Genomic DNA, 20,130 nt, shown 5'->3' on the forward strand with positions numbered 1-20,130 from the left:
GGTTAATTTCTTTGTCGGGAGGGAGGTGAAAAAATGCTTTAATGGATTACAAATCAATTTAATCATATATTTGAGAAATGTAATACATTATTCATTTATATTTGTATCATTAATATTATAAGTAAATATGTTAAATCAATAAACAGTTGAAAATATGAAAGGCTTAGTCTAAATCATCTCCTCCAGTTGTTGGTAAAAGCCAGCACAAAAAGGCACTTGCTGTAAAAATTTTAATGTTTTAGATTTTATATTTTCTAATTACATTTGGGTAGTGACATCATTTAGTACTTACTGAACAGCATACCCGAAAAAAGAACTATTGGTATTATGCAGTTTAGATCAATGAGAAATCCGAATATAAGGTTACCCAATAAGGCTCCTCCACGTCCAAAAGTCATGGACATGGCCGCGGCCATTACCCTAAATGGGATATTTTTCATTGGTGTAGTTTTATTTAATTTATTTTAAGTTGCAGGATAGCTATACCTATTTTACGAATATTTACATATGGGACTTAAGTAAGGGTTCCAAGAAACATTACATGTGTTCACTAGCCTTCCTCCCTAACAAGGGAAACCCCAGTTCGCCTGTAATGGTGGTTTTGGTTGTTGAAACTGCCTATGTTGTAGTGGGTGTTATTGTGAATATATTTATAGGTAAGTATAGAGTTATTTGCGAAACCTCGAAAAATATTCATACATTCAGGCAATTTTGAAATTCTTCGTAGCGATTTGGTGGAGGTTTGGTTAAGAAAACGTCGCAGCGTCGACTGCAAAGAATTTCTAACAAATACGGTCGGGGTCTTCTCGTCCTGCACGAGCTGTCTACTAGGTGGAGGGCCTAGCTCAGGGAGACTGGCGTGGATTTTGTGCCGTCTCCATACTTGCGTTAAAATATTAAAATAGCAGACAGAGAAAAGGGAGAGCCAGCCGATAGAGGATTGAATAGATAACACTACTCGACACGATATTGCCGCTTCGATCCAGACCAACTTTTTATGAACGATATAGGGCTTACAAATGGTTTGATGCAAATATTTTATTTTTCTATTGCAGAACTTTTTATACCCGGTACTCAAAGAGTAATACGGATGTGCGAATAACGGTTGCGTTTCCGACCCCATAAAGTATATATATTCTTGATCAGCATCAATAGCCGAGTCGATAGAGCCTTGTCTGTCTGTCCGTCTTGTTTGTCGGCTAGTTCTCAGAGACTATAAGAGCTAGAGCCACCAAATTTTGCATCCAGACTGCTATATGCCCACATTGAAACCAGTGTATTTCAAAAATGAGCCACGCCCCCTTCCGCCCCCGCAAAAGGGCGAAAACCTCCCAAAACTACAGTTTTGAAGATAAAAGAAAACTAAACTAAACTAAACACCATTCCGTAGGAAATGGCCATATCTATCAGATCACCAAATTGGGATCTGATCGGATCATTATTATAGCCACAATGGAGAAATTAATTTCCAGTGGCTAAACCCACCCTGTCCCCCAGCTTTTGTTGGTCTTTTTACATTCTCTCATTGACACTTTGCGTCTGCTTCATTTTTCCCCCTGCCTATGCCCTCCCCCTAGCGTTGACTCTTCCGACTTTTAACCAAGACTCGATTTTTAACGCTAGATGGCGCCACTTTCGAAAAATTTGCTGTGAAACCTATCGGTCATTATTGCACAGAATGTGCAGACCATTGGACCATCAAAGTTGCGTACAAGAAATGTTCATAGATGGCGCCACTTTCGAAAAATTTGCTGTGAAACCTATCGGTCCAAGAATGTACCAATTTTATTGCTGTTTTAAATATCTCATAAATTGGAAAATATTAACTGATCCAATTTGTTTGATGCATTTTATTTAGTCGGCTCTTACTACGTGTTCTGTAATGTGAACGATATCTAGTGGTTGGCGATGTCTTCTACATCTAGATGTAGTCCTGAATGCCGGGTATAAAAGTTGTGACGCGTAAGAAGCGTCTCACACGTCCCTTCTCGTTTTTAAAGAATTTGTAATCTGGTATTTTTTTTAAACTTTTTTTTAGATTTTGTGCTTCTTTTTTCAAACAACTCAAGTATCTTACATCTGGTTGCATCTATAAAGTATACCCAACACTATTTTTTTTAGCTTACCGTTTGGGAAATATTAAGCTTTGAAATAAAAATAAATAAAAGGTACATTTTCTGGATTTTTTCATTTTTTTAGAGTTGATGGACACACAGTGGACATATGTACATGTATGTATGTATGATTATTTTTTCGACTTTTCCCGAGTTTTTCAGTTCAACATTTATACAACTGTCACCTACTTCTACAATATTTCTCACGCCAACACACGCTTTTAGCTCGGCACTCTTCCAGAGAACCACACACTGCACGAAGCAGAGTGTGCGAGCGAGAGAGAATGAGCAGAATATGAACAAAGCAGCAGGAACGTGTGGGAGGCGTATGAATGTCAGAAATATTCGTGATTTGGTGCCTCTAGCTATTATAGTCTCTGAGAACGAATCGTCAAATAAGACGGACAGACAGACATGGCTATATCGACTCGGCTATTGATGCTGATCAAGAATGAATATACTTTATGGGGTCGGAAACGTTTACTGTCTTTAAATTTGTATACTATCTAAACTTTGAGTAGCGGGTATAATAGAAGACCCAGTATATAGATTCTCTTGACTTTCCCTGACACAAAAAAAAAGTTTAAAGCTTAATATTTCGCAGACGTCAAGCCAAAACCATGAAAGTGTTTTGTATACCTTTAAGTTGCATTCATCAGATTTTTGTAATGAAAGATATGTAAGATTGACAGATGTAAGATACTTAAATTATGGAAATAAAGCGTTACCTATAAAAAAGCTTAAGAAAAATAGCAGTTATTAAAAATTCTTTAAAGTAAAGTCCTTCAATAAAAAAAACTTTAATGTTTGAAAATAATTGAAAGCTCTCAATCTATCAGAGGAAGTCGTTTTGGCTCGAAGCGTAAATAAAAAGATCAATTTTGTCAGGTAGTGTTATTGAAAGCTCTATCAGTCGCGTTTATTCATTGTAACCAAAGTGCTTAAATTGTTGGGTCTTTGGAGCACCTCTTTTCGGCTGAAGCCCCACTTTGTAACTGTTTATACCCACCCCTTCCATTGGTAGTATAAATTAATGGATGTATGTATGGTGGGATGTAAAGTGTATCTCCCTTGCAGTTTAACAGACCATTGTTAAGTGAATGCGATTTTCTAGTGTGAATGAGTTCCTTTTATATACTTTCTTTTTAAATAGAGTGATAATTGAGTACCTACCTCAAATTTGTTGGGAATAAATCCACTAAAACGCAATATAATGTACTTATGCTAAGCGATGTAAGTGCTTCAAAAATGCATGACAAAATTAAGTTTTCAAAAGAGTTTCGAACGAAATAAAACCCTAAAGTAACAAATCCTGCCGCAGTCAAGCTGAAAACTAAAAAAAAAAGATTTTTGTTTATTTTGTAGTATATTTTTATAATAAACGAACATCATTTTTTTACATACCTAAAAAGAACTTAATTCCCAATTTGTGAACACATAGTGGTAGCCAGAAACTTGTCGGTATGCAAGCCAAACCAATTATAAATGTATGAAAAAACACTGTATGATCGATTTCCGACTGGCAGTCTACAAAGGTTCTAAATATAAAATTAATAATATAATTGAAAAAACAATCGGAAAATGATTTTTATATCCGGTAGTGGAAGTCTAAAAAGGGTACATTGTATTTGCGGTCGAGAAATGTAACACAGAAGTAAACGTTTCCGACCCTATATATACATATATACATATATAGGATATACATACATTATCAATAGCGGAGTCATTTTCTGACCGTCGTCTGTCCGTTCTGATGAGCGCCCAGTACTCAGACGCCATAAGAAATAGAACATCCAAGTTTTGCATCCACAGTTCTTTAATATCACAAGTTGCAAGTATTTCAAAATTTCGTCCGCCACATTCCGTCCCATTCAAAGACATTCCGTCCCTTCAAAGGCGAAAATCTGCGACATCCTCAATTTTAAAGAAATGTGTAAACCAAAAAAATAGTTACGTAGAGAAAAGAAACATCTATTGGATTCACGAGTAGATTAAATCATTATTATAGCCAGAATGAGGAAAATCATGTCCAGTGGCTACCCCCCACCTCCTCCAGCAGACAACCAATTTTTGCCTATTCTCGCTTGCTCGCACACTCTGCCTCGTGCAGTGTATGGCTTTGGTGAAGTGTGGCTGCTAGAAGGGCGAGTTTGTGTGATAAGTGATGTAGATGACAGATGAAGAAAAAATGTAAAATTTGTAATTCGCAAAAATTCGAAACGTTATGACGAGTCTCACAACGTTCCTCCTCGTTTGATCTTCAGGTGAAAGAAAAAGAGACATCAAGTTTCTAGTGGGTCTAAAAGGAATTGGCTTTGCGGCTCAACAAGTCAGGGCTATCTACCCCACCCTGGATCAAGTTGTACATACAAATTATACCAAGCATTTTTCTACAACTAACTAAGGATGGAAGGTTTATTGAAAGTATTCTACTACGGTAGGGTAACAGCAGTCTCACATTTGCATACCAGTTGAGGCCACGCAAAGAAAAAGTTGTTGTCTACCGATACACGACGGAAGTGACATATGTTCTAAGGGCACCATACACATGAGCCGTTTTCTAAAATCAGACGAAAAAGCGATATATAAGAGAGTCTTGGTTATACAGTGGTCATCAAGCTCTACTGACCACCTCTTTATAACCCAGGGATCGGCACCCAAAGGACCCCTAAAATACATTGATATTGGTACTAATCGTGTACGTGAGCTGCATCGCAGCGGCAGAGCCTTGTCCTTTGCAAAACAGATAGGGCAGTGCCGAGGCCTATAATAAACCCAAGCGCGCCCTTGGCTATTTACCTTTATTTACCATGGTAAAAATGTGTTCAGAATCCTTTATCTTGGGGGGGTCTAGTTTAACACCAAGATCATTAACCAATTTAATGCTATCAATTCTTACACAGAAATTCCAGTCCTGTGAAACATCCACTGTGAAAAGGAACGACGTGAAGTGAGAGTGTACTGCAATCAGGACACCTCCTTTACGCCGAGGAGAGCGTATTCCCATAACACTACCCGACACGATTATTCCGCTTCAAAACAAACTAACTTTTTTTTTGAAAGATATGGGGGTTTGAAATGGTTTGATGAAAATTTGTTGTTTCTAAGGCAGAAAAATTTGCTTAGTTTTTTTTAAATCTGGTATTATTTTTTAAAGTTTTTTTTAGAAGTAGCGTATCCTGTTTTCACATAACTTAAGTATCTTACTTAATGAACTTTGCCATTTTATTATGAATGATGAATGCATCTATAATGTATACTCAAACACAATACACAATAAAATAAAGAACTCAAAATATAATATTTTTTAGACCTTTCCAGAGGTTTTAAAGTCAAAATTTCCTTAAAAAAGTACCGCACAAAAAGTATTATTTTTTAATTTGAAAGCTTAATATTTTCCAGACGGTAAGCTTAATCCACAGTGTTTGGGCCCAAATTTTATCTGCTTCTATTAGCTTTTCAGAAAACAAAGTTCTATAAAACCAGAACTAAGAAACTTAAGTTATGTGTAAATATAAACTTAGCGGCTACTCTGAAAAAACCTTAAAAAAAAGACTAACGAAAAGGGACGCTTCATACGCGTCACAACTTTTATACCCGTACTAAGTACTGCAAATGTACCTTAGCGGTGTCTTTCACATTTTACATGTTTTCTTCATCTGTCATCTACATCTACATCACTTCTCACGCCAACACGCTCTTTTAGCTCGCCCCCCTCCCTTTGTGCCACACACTACACGAAGCAGTGTGTGAATGTGCAAAAAATAAAAAAACTGCTGGGCGGGGTGGGTGCAGCCACTGCATATGAATTTCTTCATTCTGGCTATAATAATGATCCAATCTGATCCCAATTCGGTGATCTGATAGATAAAGTCATTCTCTAAGGAATGGCGTTTTTAGTTTCTTTTATCTTCGAAATTGTACAATCTCAATGCCAAATTAGGCTGCTACAGTTTTTATAGTCTCTGATAAGTATCCACTCGTTCATCAAGAGGGACAGACAGACATAGACTCGGCTATTGATGCTGATCAAGAATATATATACTTTATGGGGTTAGAAACGTTTTTTCCTTCTGTGCGTTACATATATCCGTTTTTCCCAACAAATACAATATACCCTTTTTACTCTTCGAGTACCGGGTATAAAAATTCTATAAACAAAAGTTCTGTAATTCATTACAAAATTTTAGTGCCCGAAAGGTCTTTCAGGAAAGGTCAGTTTGGTTCCTTGGAGAAAAAAAAGTTGGTATTTGTTGAGTAGTGTAATTTGTTTACCGACCTGCATGCTCTCCGAGCTGATTATTTATACCAGCTTGTCAGTCGTTTGCCAAACGTTGAAGACGTAAGCGGAAGACAATGAAATATGCATGCAACTACTATTTATTATTTTTTCAAATTTTTTTTTTCAATTTAATGGAAACAATGTTTGCTTGAATAGATTATTGCTGGAAAAAATGATAAAAAGTTGCAATAACATTGACTTGGATACAAAAACAAAAAAAAAGTCTTCTTTAAAATGCGGATAAAGTTTTGTATTAAAAATTTAAATAGAAGAATTAAAATTCAAAAGCAAAAACAAAGACTAATTGGTCAAAAAAAAAATCGTATGATTTTATTATAACATTTCTATTAAAATGTTATTATTTGTTTTGAACTATTTCGTTTTATTTATTATCGAACATCTTTTCTTTGCTGTCAGCAAAAACAATAAAAGCGAATAGTGCAAAACATAAAACGTTTGCTATCTCTCTCTAGCGCTTGCCTCTCTGAGAGCTGAGAGAGCGTGGTGAATAAGCTGGTGCTCCTCCACTTAGGTGACGACATAAAGCATAAAGCAACTATATAAGGAGGTCTCGTCGGTGGCAGAGTTACTCGCTGCTTTTCCCAATTCTCCGTGCTCGTTTGCTTGTCGACGCGAAAGGTTGGTTGCGGACAAAATTTGTTTTCAAATTTTTTCAAAATGTTTATATTTTCATAACACAGACTATTATTATTTAGCAAACTATTAAAAATTAAATTATGAAACAATTATTATGTTTTTTTTTCACATTGCCTTGAAATGATTAATCAGTCCTTGCCCTTACACTTACAGCGAGAGCCCTTTCACTCGCACTTTTCACTCGCACGTTTCCATAATTTTTCCGACGAGACCTCCTTATATAGTTGCTTTATGGCTGACGACGTCACCTTGTTACTAATTTCACCATGAGCTGGTGTTCCTCGAATGAGAAGGATGTGGTGAATCCGTCACCTATTAGTAATTTTACCATTACCCTCCTTTATAGTTGCTTCATGGTTCTGCTGCTGCTGCTGCCTGGTCTCTCATCCATGAAGTAACTATAAGGAGGCCTCGTCGGTGGCAGAGTTACTCGTTGCTTTACCTAATTTTCAGTGCTCGTAAATTATGAAACAATTATTATGTTTTTTCACATTGCCTTCAAATGATTAATCAGCACACTCCATTGTCGTTGCCCTCACACTTACAGTGAGAGCCCTTTCAATCGCACTTTTCACTCGCTCGTTTGCCTAATTTTTGCCGACGAGACCTATTTTTATAGTTTCTTCACGCTCTCATTTAGCTTGTGCTCTCAGTGCGTCTTTTTTCTAGCTGTGCACAGTGACCTGCTGTTGAAAATGGCTCTTATCTGCAGTGCAAAGAAATGTGAATTTGGTGGCACCATTAACGACGATTCCTACCTCAGCTGCTGGCTATGTGGTAACTTCGCTCAAATAAAATGTGCTGGAGGTGGTCACTTTGGACGTCTTAATGACTTAATATCGAAACGCATGGGTCTTACTTGGTCATGTTTGGCCTGTAGGCAGATTGAGGCGGAACGTTTATGTGCACCTTTATGAGAGAAACGAGGAATGGTTCCCAAGATGTTCGGAAGCAATTCAATCCTCTCAACGAGAAGTTCCTTACTTTGGACTCGCAATTTCTGGGCCTCCAACTCTTGAGCGTGTCACCAAGGAGGAAAATACCGAACAACAACCTACTGCTGGTCTTACCTCTGCCTCTCACCTACAACCGACGGACTCATTTTTTACTCCTAGCGGCCAACCCTCACCGATGGATGTCCATCCGGATGGATCCAACCTTTCTCACGCCTATTAATATAGTAGTTGGCTCAAAAATCCTTACCCCTGTCAATTTAACCTCGGACTCAGTTGCCAGTGATGGAATCCCTAACAGTATTCAGCTTCCAGTAGCAAATGATTTGCCGGTCTCTGTTTCATTGAATGGTGATGGATCGGCAGCCTCTTCTAGCTCCTCAGCTCCCGCCTAGAGACTTTTAGGAGTAGCTCCACCAGCTCGCTTTTCCGGTGTTCCACTCAGCGCGGTGATCCCCCGCAAAGCAATCTTTGTCTCTCGTCTTATTCCCGAAGCCACACCGGCTGATGTCAAACTACATCTAGCTCTTCAATCGACGCCGGATAACTTTATTATAAATACATTTAATTTTACACATAAGCGTAATATCTCATCTTTCAAAGTTTTTCTTCCCGATTCTCTTGTATCCAAAGCTTTGGAACCGGCTGCATGGCCAGAGCACAATATTATGCATGAATTTCTGCCAGAGACTCTACCCAGAATCCTCGAGTTACTCTTCCTAAGATTTAAAAAAACTAAGGAACCATTTCTCCATCCAATATAAGAACGTACGCAGTCTTTTAGGTAAATTGTCTAAAATACATACGGACAGTGCCTCTTTTGAGCCATAACTGAGACCTGGCTTAACTCNTCAGGACGGACAGACGGACGGGCGGACAGACGGACAGACAGACAGACAGACATGGCTCAATCGACTTGGCTATTGGTGCTGATCACAAATATATATACTTTATGGGGTCGGAAACGTTTCTTTCTGTTTGTTACATACATCCACTTTGTGCACAAATACAATATACCCTATTTACTCCGGGTGTAAAAATGCAATTCCTTAGGCAATGACCATATGACCATCCAGCTATCAAAGCCTCAAGCAAGCCGGTCGTGTTTCTGCATCGCTCTCGCATTTTTCGCCTAATCAAAAATAAAAAGAAACTTACAAACTGTAATTAACTGTAATTTGGTCTCAAGTATCTGAGTTACACACATCTTCATATTTTATAAAACTTGCGTATACTCAGTGTTTTAAATTGATTTATTAACTTATAATTTTTCTGTGGCTCCCGAACAAACATACATATATCTAACAGTGGAGCGTTGCATTGCATTGTTTTTGTTTTTGTTTAGACAATTGTTATTGCTATTCGATCGGTTGTTTTGATTTGCACTCCATACGACGCCTGCATTCTTCGTTTATGGACTAATATCTCGGCGTCTCTGCTTTGCTTTATTGGAGTTCGCCGTTAGCATTCGTCACCATTCTGCCCCATGGTAGAATTACTAATAGGTAACGTCATCAGCTGAGTAGAGGAGAAATTGCTTATTCACCACGCTCTCTCAGCTCTCAGAGAGGCAAGCGCTAGAGAGAGATAGCAAACGTTTTACGTTCTGCACTCTTCGCTTTTATTGTTTCTGCTGACAGCAAAGAAAGGATGTTCGATAATAAATAAAACGAAATAGTTCAAAACAAATAATAACATTTTAATATGTATGTTATAATAGTTCTCTTGGAACTAAAAATGAAGGTACGTTTCAAAACCTAGCCGTCTCGTTTGTTATACAAACGTCTGTACAAATAAAAATTTTTATTTTTTTATGTGAAGGTTTTATCTTATCATCAACGTACGTATAAAGTAACAGAATGCGAATGCAGAAGTAAGCATTTGTTAATTCTTTTTTTTCTTCTTCTGTTACTTTTTTAGCACACGATGTGTTGGATTTTCGTCAACGTTTGACAAACGACTGACAAGCTGGTATTCCTCGAATGAGGAGCACTCCGCTGATCTGAAGTGGATAAACATTAAAGTGGTACAAGACGTGATAAGCGAAAATAACAAAGACGACTGTCGTTTCATTTCTAAACCTCGCCGTATCGTTTTTATAAAACGTCTGTACAAACAAAGATTTTTTCTACATTAACTGTTACTTTTTTAGCACGCTATGTGTTGGAGAAAGCAGTTGCAAACCGTTTGCTGACACAAGCTGGTGTTCCTCGAATGAGAAGGCACGGTGGTGAATCCGTCACCTTGTTACTAATTTCACCATGGGTAGAATTACTAACATTACTAATTTCGCCATGAACGTGCTCGTTCTGCTGCTGCTGCTGCTTGGTCTCTCATCTAGCTTGAGCTCTCAGTGCGCCTTTTTTCGCACCTTTATGAGACAAACGAGGAATGGTTTCCAAGATGTTCGGAAGCAATTCAATGCTCTCAACGATAAGTTCCTTACTTTGGAATCGCAATTTCTGGGCCTCAAACTGAGAGTGTCACCAAGGAGGAAAATACTGAACAACAACCTACTGCTGGTCTTACCTAGTGGAAAGCCTGCCTCTCACCTACAACCGATGGACTCATTTTCTACTCCTAGTGGCCAACCTTCACCGATGGATGTCCATCCGCCATCGGATGATCCAGCCTTTCTCACGCCTAACAACATAGTAGTTGCCTCAAAAATCCATACCCCTGTCAATTTAACTTCGGACTCAGTTGCCAGTGATGGAATCCCTAACAGTATTCAGCTTCCAGTAACAAATGATTTTCCGGTCTCTGTTTCATTGAATGGTGATGGATCGGCAGCCTCTTCTAGCTCCTCAGCTCCCGCCTAGAGACTTTTAAGAGTAGCTCCACCAGCTCGCTTTTCCGGTGTTCCACTCAGCGCGGTGATCCCCCGCAAAGCAATCTTTGTCTCTCGTCTTATTCCCGAAGCCACACCGGCTGATGTCAAACTACATCTAGCTCTTCAATCGACGCCGGATAACTTTATTATAAATACATTTAATTTTACACATAAGCTCACATACACATATCTCATCTTTCAAAATTCAAGAAGGGCTAAGAGAACATAGGTTTCGAAACCTTGGCCGACGTACCGGTCTCGTGTTATAATACGTACTTAAAGACGGTCTCTGAGATGGGTCTTAGGAGCTCAATGAGAAGGATTCTAAATTTTTTTGATTCCTTGGTAAAGAGGTAGGTTATATTCTTGCATGCGTCAGAAAATCCATTTAACAGATTTTATGTATCGGACAGTGCCTCTTTTGAGCCATAACTGAGACCTGGCTTAACTCCTCTGAGAGGCTAGTGCTTTAAGAGCAGGTTTTCAAGTGGTGAATATCTTACCTAGCAGGTAGTAAGCGACCACCCCAAGAATAACGTCACTTTTGCCGTAAACGCAGGCTCGACAAAGGTAAGTTGTTGTAGGTACCATAGCTTAAGCAACGTCAGTTTTAGGCATAACCTTGTCGTATATATAAAAACTGGACAAGAATATACCCACCCAGATCTGATGCCGTTGTTTATTTGAACCACCTTTCTGCAATTCGTTCCTTAGTTTCTGCCTTAGGCTGTGCTGATCATATACTAGTCATGGGTGACTTCAACATCCCATCTCTATCTTGGCAACAGGATGAATCAAACATGTTGCTACCTGTAAGTCAACATGATTTCGTCGAGGGGGTAACTGACGTCTCGCTTGCTCAAGTTAACTCTGTCACAAATAATAGAGATAGTCTGTTAGATCCCATCTTTGTCAGCGATGCCTCTCGTACAACGGGTTTAAGAGACAATCCGATATATTTTCCCGAAGATCCGCATCATCCTACTTTATCTATATTTTTCGAGGTCTCTAATACTAACACCATTTTACATTCAAAAAGTCGTATAAAGTGTTTTCGCAAAACTAATTTGATCGATCTTTGTCTACATCTCTCGCAAGTTGATTGGTCCTTTCTTCAGTCCTCATCACATATAGAGCCTACTGTCAATCTGTTTTACGAAACATTATACTCTGCCCTCGATACCTACGTCCCTGAAGTAACCGTCAAGTCACACAACTTGACATTGATGAATTAAGCGTTTGGTGTTCGAATAACCTACTTTTTTTAAACCATTCCAAGTGCAAACTTATGACTTTTCACCGCCGTGCAACACATTTTGTCTCCTATTTTCTAGGACACCATGTTCTGGATCGAATCTCCACATCAAATGACTTAGGAGTCCTTTTCGATCACAAGCTATGTTTTAATAGCCATATTGCTTCAACTGTTAACAAAGCTAAGGGAGTTCTTGCGTTTATTAAGCGTTGGTCAAAAGAGTTTGACGATCCGTATATAACTAAACACTGTACGTCTCGTTGGTTCGCCCGATATTGGAGTATTGTTCTTGTGTGTGGAGTCCACAATAGAAGGAGCAACAAATTATTATTGAATCCGTTCAAGAACAATTTTTAATATTCGCCCTTAGAAATCTAAACTGGGACTCTAACAGACTCCTTCCACCATACCTATCTAGGCTCAAACTACTGAACCTACCCTCTTTACACCATCGCAAAATTTGCAAAGGGGTAGTATTCATGCATAAGCTCATTCTCGGGATTGTGGACTCCAAACGCTTTTGGTACGAATCGATTTTGCGGTTCCCTCCAGACCAACACGTACTTTCCGCCCCATCCGATTATCCACATGTAGATAAAATTACTTCCAGCATGAACCTTTCTGGGTTTTATGCAATAATTATAATTACTTGTACTTATCCCCCGAATTATCCCTTGAAAAAATTATATTTAACATTTATCATTACCTTAGTTTAGAAAATGTGTAAATTGTCAAAAGAGTTTCTATTTTCTATTCCTTTCTATTTTGTACATACATAATTAGTTTGTTTTTATTCCTATTCCATAATTAGCAGATAATTGTTAATTGAAATAAATAAATAAAAAACAATTTTTCAAATTGAGTTTTTTTTGCTACAGTTTCAAAATACATATCAACATTTTTGAATTTCAAAGCATTCTATTTTTTTAGACGGTAAGATAAAACCGCAAAGTGTTTGGTACCACTTTTTAGCTGCATCAATTAGCTCTTCAGACAAACAAAGTTCTTTATAACCAGATCCAAGATCTCTATAACCTCTGCACCCCATAAAAAAAATTCCAGACTTTACAAATTTGTAAAAAAAAGTTCTGCCTTAGGAAAAGAAAACTTTATTCATTAAGAAACTTATCAGAAAAAGTCGGTTTGGTTCGTCGAAGAAAAAAAGGTTGGATTTTGTCGATTCAAAATCAATCAGAATATGTCACTTTATTTCGAATCGTATCTAACAACAAGGAGTAACGTTGGGCTCAACAGGCAAGCCGTTGCCTCAGTTTGCGGTCTCTGCTCGTGGCCTCTGCTGGCGTTTGAACTCTTTTGTCACTTGATGTTTGGTGCTTTTGCTTCGCCTTTCTCAGGATGTTCAATATAATCGAGGAGGAGTTTGCATCTTCCTCGATTACGACCATTCTGCACTTAGCAGAATGGAGTAGCAGAAGCCACTCCCCTGTGGCTTTTAGGAGTTGGGTCGATCCTAAAAGCTATAGGAAATGATACGGATCTGTTTATGGCCAAGCAATTTACTGTGAACATTTTTTTTGCTGGATTCTCTTTGAGAATTTTGAGTTCGTTCTTCTGTCCTGATTTTATTTAATATTTTCTTTTGGTTCTTCTGCTTTTCTCAACTTACGACTTTTTAAAGCGCTGCCACCTGGCATTCGCGAATTTTCGACAGTGCCTTTCGATACGGGAATATTCCCACTTCACTATAAATACATAGACATTCAAAATCACCATTTGGACTACTTGTTTCGCGGTACTTATGTGTGGATTACTCCTACAGCAACAGTCCGGCCTTCTACTCCAGAATACTTAATTAAAATCAAGGGGGAACGTTGTGAGACGAGCTCAAAGGCGTCCATTACATTTTATATTATATCACTTACATTTTATATTAAATAACTTACTCCGATCTAGGGCATTACTGCCCTAACTTCGAAAAACCGTATCGATGTACATATATAGGTGGCACACTAGGAATTCCGATGACTGCGAGCGGAATCACTAAATGAAAAGTCAGGGTGCGATTTGGATGGCTATTTAATTAACTTTGCATGTACAACGAGAAAATATTTTGATGTGGATTTGAAAGGTGTCTTGTAGCTTTGGTTGCAACATATGTTGTTTGCTTAGTGGTTATACCTGACGACAAAACACATATTCTGTAAAACTGTGCGCCTTAACAGCGCTGAAGGGGACAACGACAACTACCTGGGTTTAAAGAAATTGAATTTTTCACTCGAAAGCGCAAAAAAAGGGAAAAGATTAAGAAAGGCGAGGCAGAATGAAGAAACAAAATTTGTAGCCTAAAGGATGTGTATAATTTTTAAGAAAAGTACTTCGTAAAGAGGAGGTGAAATTGAGTGCGAAGAGAGAACCTCAAAAGTAGTTGACTCAGCTAGTAATAGTATTTTAGTTTGCTTATATATATATTTTTTTGTTTCTATACCGGGATGGGTTTTATTGAAGCAAGAATAAAAAATAACAAAAATAATAACGAATTGGGACGCTTGTGAGACGTTTCGTACTTCAACTTTTATACCCGGTACTCAGTCATTATATGTATGTATGTGTACCCCTAGAGGGATACTTACATACATACGTATGTACATACATACGTGATCCAACCTAATCACAATTCGGTGATCTGATAGATGTGGCCATTCTGGGTTCTTTTGTATATTCTCATATTTTCAAAATTGTGGATGTATGTATCTGATTTTCGCCCTTATTTTGGGGTCGGAAGGAGTCGGGGTTAGAAATTTTGAAATACACTTTTAACAGTGTGATATCACAGTACTCTCTATGCCAATTTTGGTTGCCGTAGTTTATTTTGTCTCTGATATCCAGGCTATTGATGCTGATCATGAATATATTTACTTTATAGGGTCGGAAACGTTTTCTTCTGTGCGATACGCACTTTTCTCCCACCACAAATAAAATAAACCCTATTTACTCTTCGAGTACCGGGTGCAGAAGGCATCGTGAAAGCACTTTCGACGATGGACCACGGCATGGAAATAGGGAGTAAACTTTTTATATTAACTATTTTGGTTAATAAAACGTTTAGAGTATATGGATTGGGCTATACATGTAGTTTTTTACTATTCATAAATCTATACATATATAAAGTACATGGGATCTCCGATACCTCGTGTCGTAGAATAAAACATCTCTCCAAACTCCTCCATACCATATGGAGATAATAGTTGCGTTTGTTTGTGTCGTTCTCTCCGGTTTTGTTTATTGTGTTTGTATACTGAAGCGTAAGTGAAACGTATGTAGGACTCTGAAAGCAACTCAAAAACGCAGTTCCAAGATCAGAAAATCATTATACTTAGAATGAGGAAATTAAGTTGTGGTGGACATCCTCCAGCTCTGCTGATGCCAGCTCATTCTCTCTTTTGCTCGAACACTCTTACTCTAATGCAAAATTCGGCAAAATCATAAAATCATCACATTCTTACTGAGTATCTGGTATAAAAGTAGTGACTCTGCTTTGGTATGTGCGTTCCCGTTGCCAAACCTTTCACCCTATATATCATGTCTTCATGCTTTCCCCCTCACGTGGAAGGAATATTTTATAATTATTTGACATAAAAAAGTAAGCAATTCTAAAGCAAATAACTATATAGGTACATCTAAATCACTTAAATGTGTAGCTCAGCAGTGGTTAATAATGCGACGATCGACAACCACAAATCTATTAGAGTTCCTTAAGTTGACTTTTCAGAATTTGGGTCACTGATTTGATCATCGTTGGTTTTGCGATTAGCGAGTAGTTTTTATGTAAATTTACGGAAACAAACAAGTTAATCCTAAAAAAGACTGCACAGCCGTTACATTTTGCGACAGTGATAACTGTCTGATAGCTTTGATATTTTCTAATCCCGGCTTGATTTCTCCTCCTCCAACTTTATGGCCCAAAAATGTAATGGTGGACTGCAGGAATTGGCACTATTTCTACTTCATCGTCGTCCATGTACAGGTCTTGAACTTTGTCATTTATGAGGCTTTGAAATACATAATTCATAAAACGGATGAAAACTGCGGCCGAATTGCAAAAACCGAGCCTACGGTTGAACTTAACGAGGCTTTCCATCGTATACTCTTGCTGCTTTCTTCTACAGGAACGTGGAAGAATCCATTTTCAAGGTCTATGATTGTGAGCACTGTTTCTTTTACTTTTACACTGTTTTTCTTTTCTTTTTTTTAAATTTTGTGTGTGTTTGCCACTGCAAATTAAGTTCTTCATTCTGGCTATAATAATGATCCAGCCTGACCCCAATTCCCTCCCGAATGGCTGTTTTAGTTTTCTTTTATCTTCAAAATTGTGAATACAGCAGATTTTCGCGATTTGTGTGGGCGGAAGGGGGCGGGGGCGAAATTATAAAATACACATGTAACAGTGTAAGCATACAGAAGTATGGATGCAACATCTGGTGGCTCTAGCTTTTATGTCTCTGAGATCCAGGCGCTCAACAAGACCTACGGACGGACAGACGGACGGACGGACGGACGGACAGACAGACATCTCAATCGACTCGGCTATTGATGCAGACCAATAATATATATACTTTGTGGGGTCGAAAACACTTTCTTCTGTGCGTTAGATATGTACATCCGTTATTCCCCACAGATACAATAAAAAGCCTATTAATCGATAATTTGTTAGATACATTAATGCGCAACATTAACTGCCTCAACGTTCACTGGAATCTACGTTTGAATTGTCTTTGGCTTTTGAAAACTCTCGAAATCGAAAAGTTACCGAAAATCGTCAATAAAACCAGGTATAGGGCTAATAAAAAGATAAGTTATAATGGAAACATTTGACCTTTTTACTACACGCATTGCGTACGACTGTCCCATTCAACTTGTTATGTCTTATAAAAAGTGAATACAACAAGTGTCAAACACTATAAATTGTGTCAGAAGAGCTCCAGAATAATGATAAAACTATTATAGAACGAGAATAGACGTGTGAGACGCTTCTTACGCCTCACAACTTTTATACCCGGCACTCAGTACTACATCTGCACCTTGGAGGTGTTTTGTCAAATTTTTAAGTTTTTAGCTCGCTTCCTTCCTTAGAGCCACAGCTTTAGAGGTCAAGGCAGAGGCAGAGGCCGCACTCTGCGTGAAGCAGAGTGTGAATGAGAGAATGTGCAAAAAACATATATAAGCTGCGGGTTTAGCCACTGCAATTTCATTTCATTCATTTCATTCATTATACATTGTGGCTATAATATTAATCCAACCGGATCCCAATTTGGTGATCTGGTAGATATGGTCATTCCCTACGGAATGTCCTTTTTAGTTTTCTTTTATCTTCAAAATTGTAGGTTTGGGAGGTTTTCGGCCTTTTGCGGGGGCGGAAGAGGGCGGGGCTAATTTTTGAAATACACTTGTAACAGTGTGAGCATACAGAAGTCTGGATGCAAAAGTGGCTCTAGCTTTTATGGTCTTTAAGATCCAGGCGCTCAACGAGACGGACGGACAGATGGACGGACAGACAGACACGGCTCAATCGACTCGGCTATTGATGCTGATCAGGAATATGTATACTTTATGGGGTCGGAAACGTTTCCTTCTGTGCGTTACATACATTCAGTTTGTACACAAATACAATATACCCTATTTACTCTTCGAGTACCGGGTATAATAATATCTATTTTTTAGAGAAACCACGGTAAAGAAATACACGACTATCTCGCCGGGGCCTCCGAATGTTGTGTGCTGTCGGGTACTGGTTTGATTTTTGTGATTTTTTAATACAACTTACATATATTTATTATTTGGCCAAAATTGTGCTTAAAATCATTATATTATACATTAGAAGCATTTGCAAAACCGTTATCATGGTGGAGGGGCGGCACAGAGGCGTAGACATATTCAAAAGCAATTCAGACTATAGGGAAACACTTTTTTTAACGTATACATTGGCTTACGTATTTGAAGTAACGATCGATGAAATATCACAAACTGATGCAGGTGTTCCAGGATGGGTTTTCTCAAAATCATCGTATCTTTGAAATATTTCTGGGAACCAAACCATCAATGTATAATAGCTGTCATTAATTACCAAAAAAGTTTTAATAATTATATTTGTCGGATGTATGTAAGTTAGACTCACCTCGTAGTTAGGCAGAATTGAATAGCACAAGTTATAAGGGAGTTCTTCAAGTAAGGATGCTTGTATAGAGTTTTCGTTTGGTACCAAATTTCCAGAAATAATCTTTTGAGTTCACTAGAACTATTATTTTCTAATCGGTAATTATCAATATTCGCCTCTCCATCTCTCTGAAGTGGACGAATTGACTCCCTCAGAGTAGTGCACTATTTGAAAAGAATCCAATTAAATATTTTACATTAAAAATATTAATATTTTAATAAATAAATAAATAAGACAAGCCTACTTCGGGGGCGATATATATTTTTAATAGTAATCTAGTTTTCGTTCTCTTTCGTAGTGATCAGACGTTTTTTTGTTTTGCGCTCCGTATTTTCCTCTATATTTTGGATAAGCGACTGCTGTTTTATTAAAAAAAAAACTCTTAAAATATTCCCCGACTAACTTCATATTTTTCCCATACTAATCCGCAAGTGCATGCCTATTACCACTAAGCAAACAACTCATAGAGGGTTCAAACTACTGAAAAACCGGCTGCCTAATCAGTATAGTGGATTGACTCCCAGTGCCTTCGGCTCTTGGTGAGACAGCCTTCCGCTGAGAGAGTTTAGCGTTGTCTCTCTTGAGCATTGAACTCAAAGTAAGTCTCGCAAAAACAAAGTTTTGTTTTTCCTTTTCAAGTCTGCTTCGTAATTTCATGTGTTCGGTGACACATGTACATACATACATGATGGCAATGCGTGTATCTATTCTTGACTTCATATTCGTTTTCATTTTTAGCGCTTGAGATGTTGGCACTTTTGTGTTGCTTCTGAGCTCACAAGACTTTCAGCTTGCCCCAAAAAATAAATAAGTTGATCTTGTGTATCCTCTCTATGCATATATATTTCTTAAATGCAGTTAGGACGAAAGGGATAAAGGGTTATGAACATCTAAATACATATGTATACAAATAATGGATAACGGAAATTGACTTGGCGTTGCAAATATTTTCCAATAAAGTATTCAGCATACACTGTGTGAATAAACATAGAGTTATAAGTAGTAAATAGGGTATATTGTATTTGTGGGGAATAACGGTTGTTTGTAACGCACAGAAGGAAACGTTTCCGACCCCATATAGTATATATATTCTTGATCAGCATCAATAGCCGAGTCGATAGAGCCATGTCTGTCTGTCCGTCTATCCGTCTTGTTTGTCGGCTAGTTCTCAGAGACTATAAGAGCTAGAGCACTAACCAAATTGTATACTATACTATTTGGTTAGTGGCTGGAGCCACCAAATTTTGGCTCGAGACTTCTGTATGCTCACACTGAAACCGGTGTATTTCCCCCGCAAAAGGGCGAAAACCTCCCAAATCTACAATTTTGAAGATAAAAGAAAACTAAAAACGCCATTCCGTAGGAACCATATCTATCAGATCACCAAATTTGGTGATTACAGCCAAAATGAAGAAATTGATTTGCAGTGGCTAAACCCACCCCGTCCAGAAGCTTTTGCTGTTTTTTTCACATTCTCTCATTCACACTCTTCTTCTGCAGTGTGCGGCCTCTGCCTTTGCCGCGTCTCTGCCTCTGCCGTGACTCTTCAGTGTGCGGTTCTAGGAAAGGGGGGCTAGCTAAAGGAGCTTGTTGGCGTGAGAAGTGTTTTAGATGAACATAGATGACAGATGAATAAAAAATGTAAAATTTGACAAAAAACCGCTAAGCTACAGATGCAGTACCGAGTACCGGGTATAAAAGTTGTGACGCATGAGAAGCGTCTCTCACGTCCCTTCTCGTTGTTTTCGACTTCTCCCGAGTTTTTACATTTAAAATTTCGTAAAAAATAACGCACAAAAATTAAAATTTTTTGCATTTCAAAGCTTAATATTTCTTGGACGGTACGCTAAAACCACAAAGTGTT

General features: G+C 38.1%; 1 protein-coding gene across 1 annotated transcript in view; it reads right to left on the bottom strand.

The window, feature by feature from the left end:
- Window positions 1-91: 91 nt before the first annotated feature.
- Window positions 92-20,130, bottom strand: part of LOC117590100 (synaptic vesicle glycoprotein 2C-like) — a 37,910-nt gene continuing 17,871 nt past the window's right edge. Inside the window, exons 6-9 of the mRNA XM_034282445.1 lie at window positions 18,228-18,430; window positions 18,043-18,162; window positions 293-420; window positions 92-219 (exon numbers count right to left, since the gene is read on the bottom strand). Coding sequence (XP_034138336.1) covers window positions 164-219; window positions 293-420; window positions 18,043-18,162; window positions 18,228-18,430 — 507 coding nt within the window. The 3' untranslated portion in view covers window positions 92-163. The remainder of the gene's footprint in view (window positions 220-292; window positions 421-18,042; window positions 18,163-18,227; window positions 18,431-20,130) is intronic.

Source organism: Drosophila guanche, unplaced genomic scaffold (genome assembly GCF_900245975.1).
Source record: "Drosophila guanche unplaced genomic scaffold, DGUA_6, whole genome shotgun sequence".
Lineage (NCBI taxonomy): Eukaryota > Metazoa > Arthropoda > Insecta > Diptera > Drosophilidae > Drosophila > Drosophila guanche.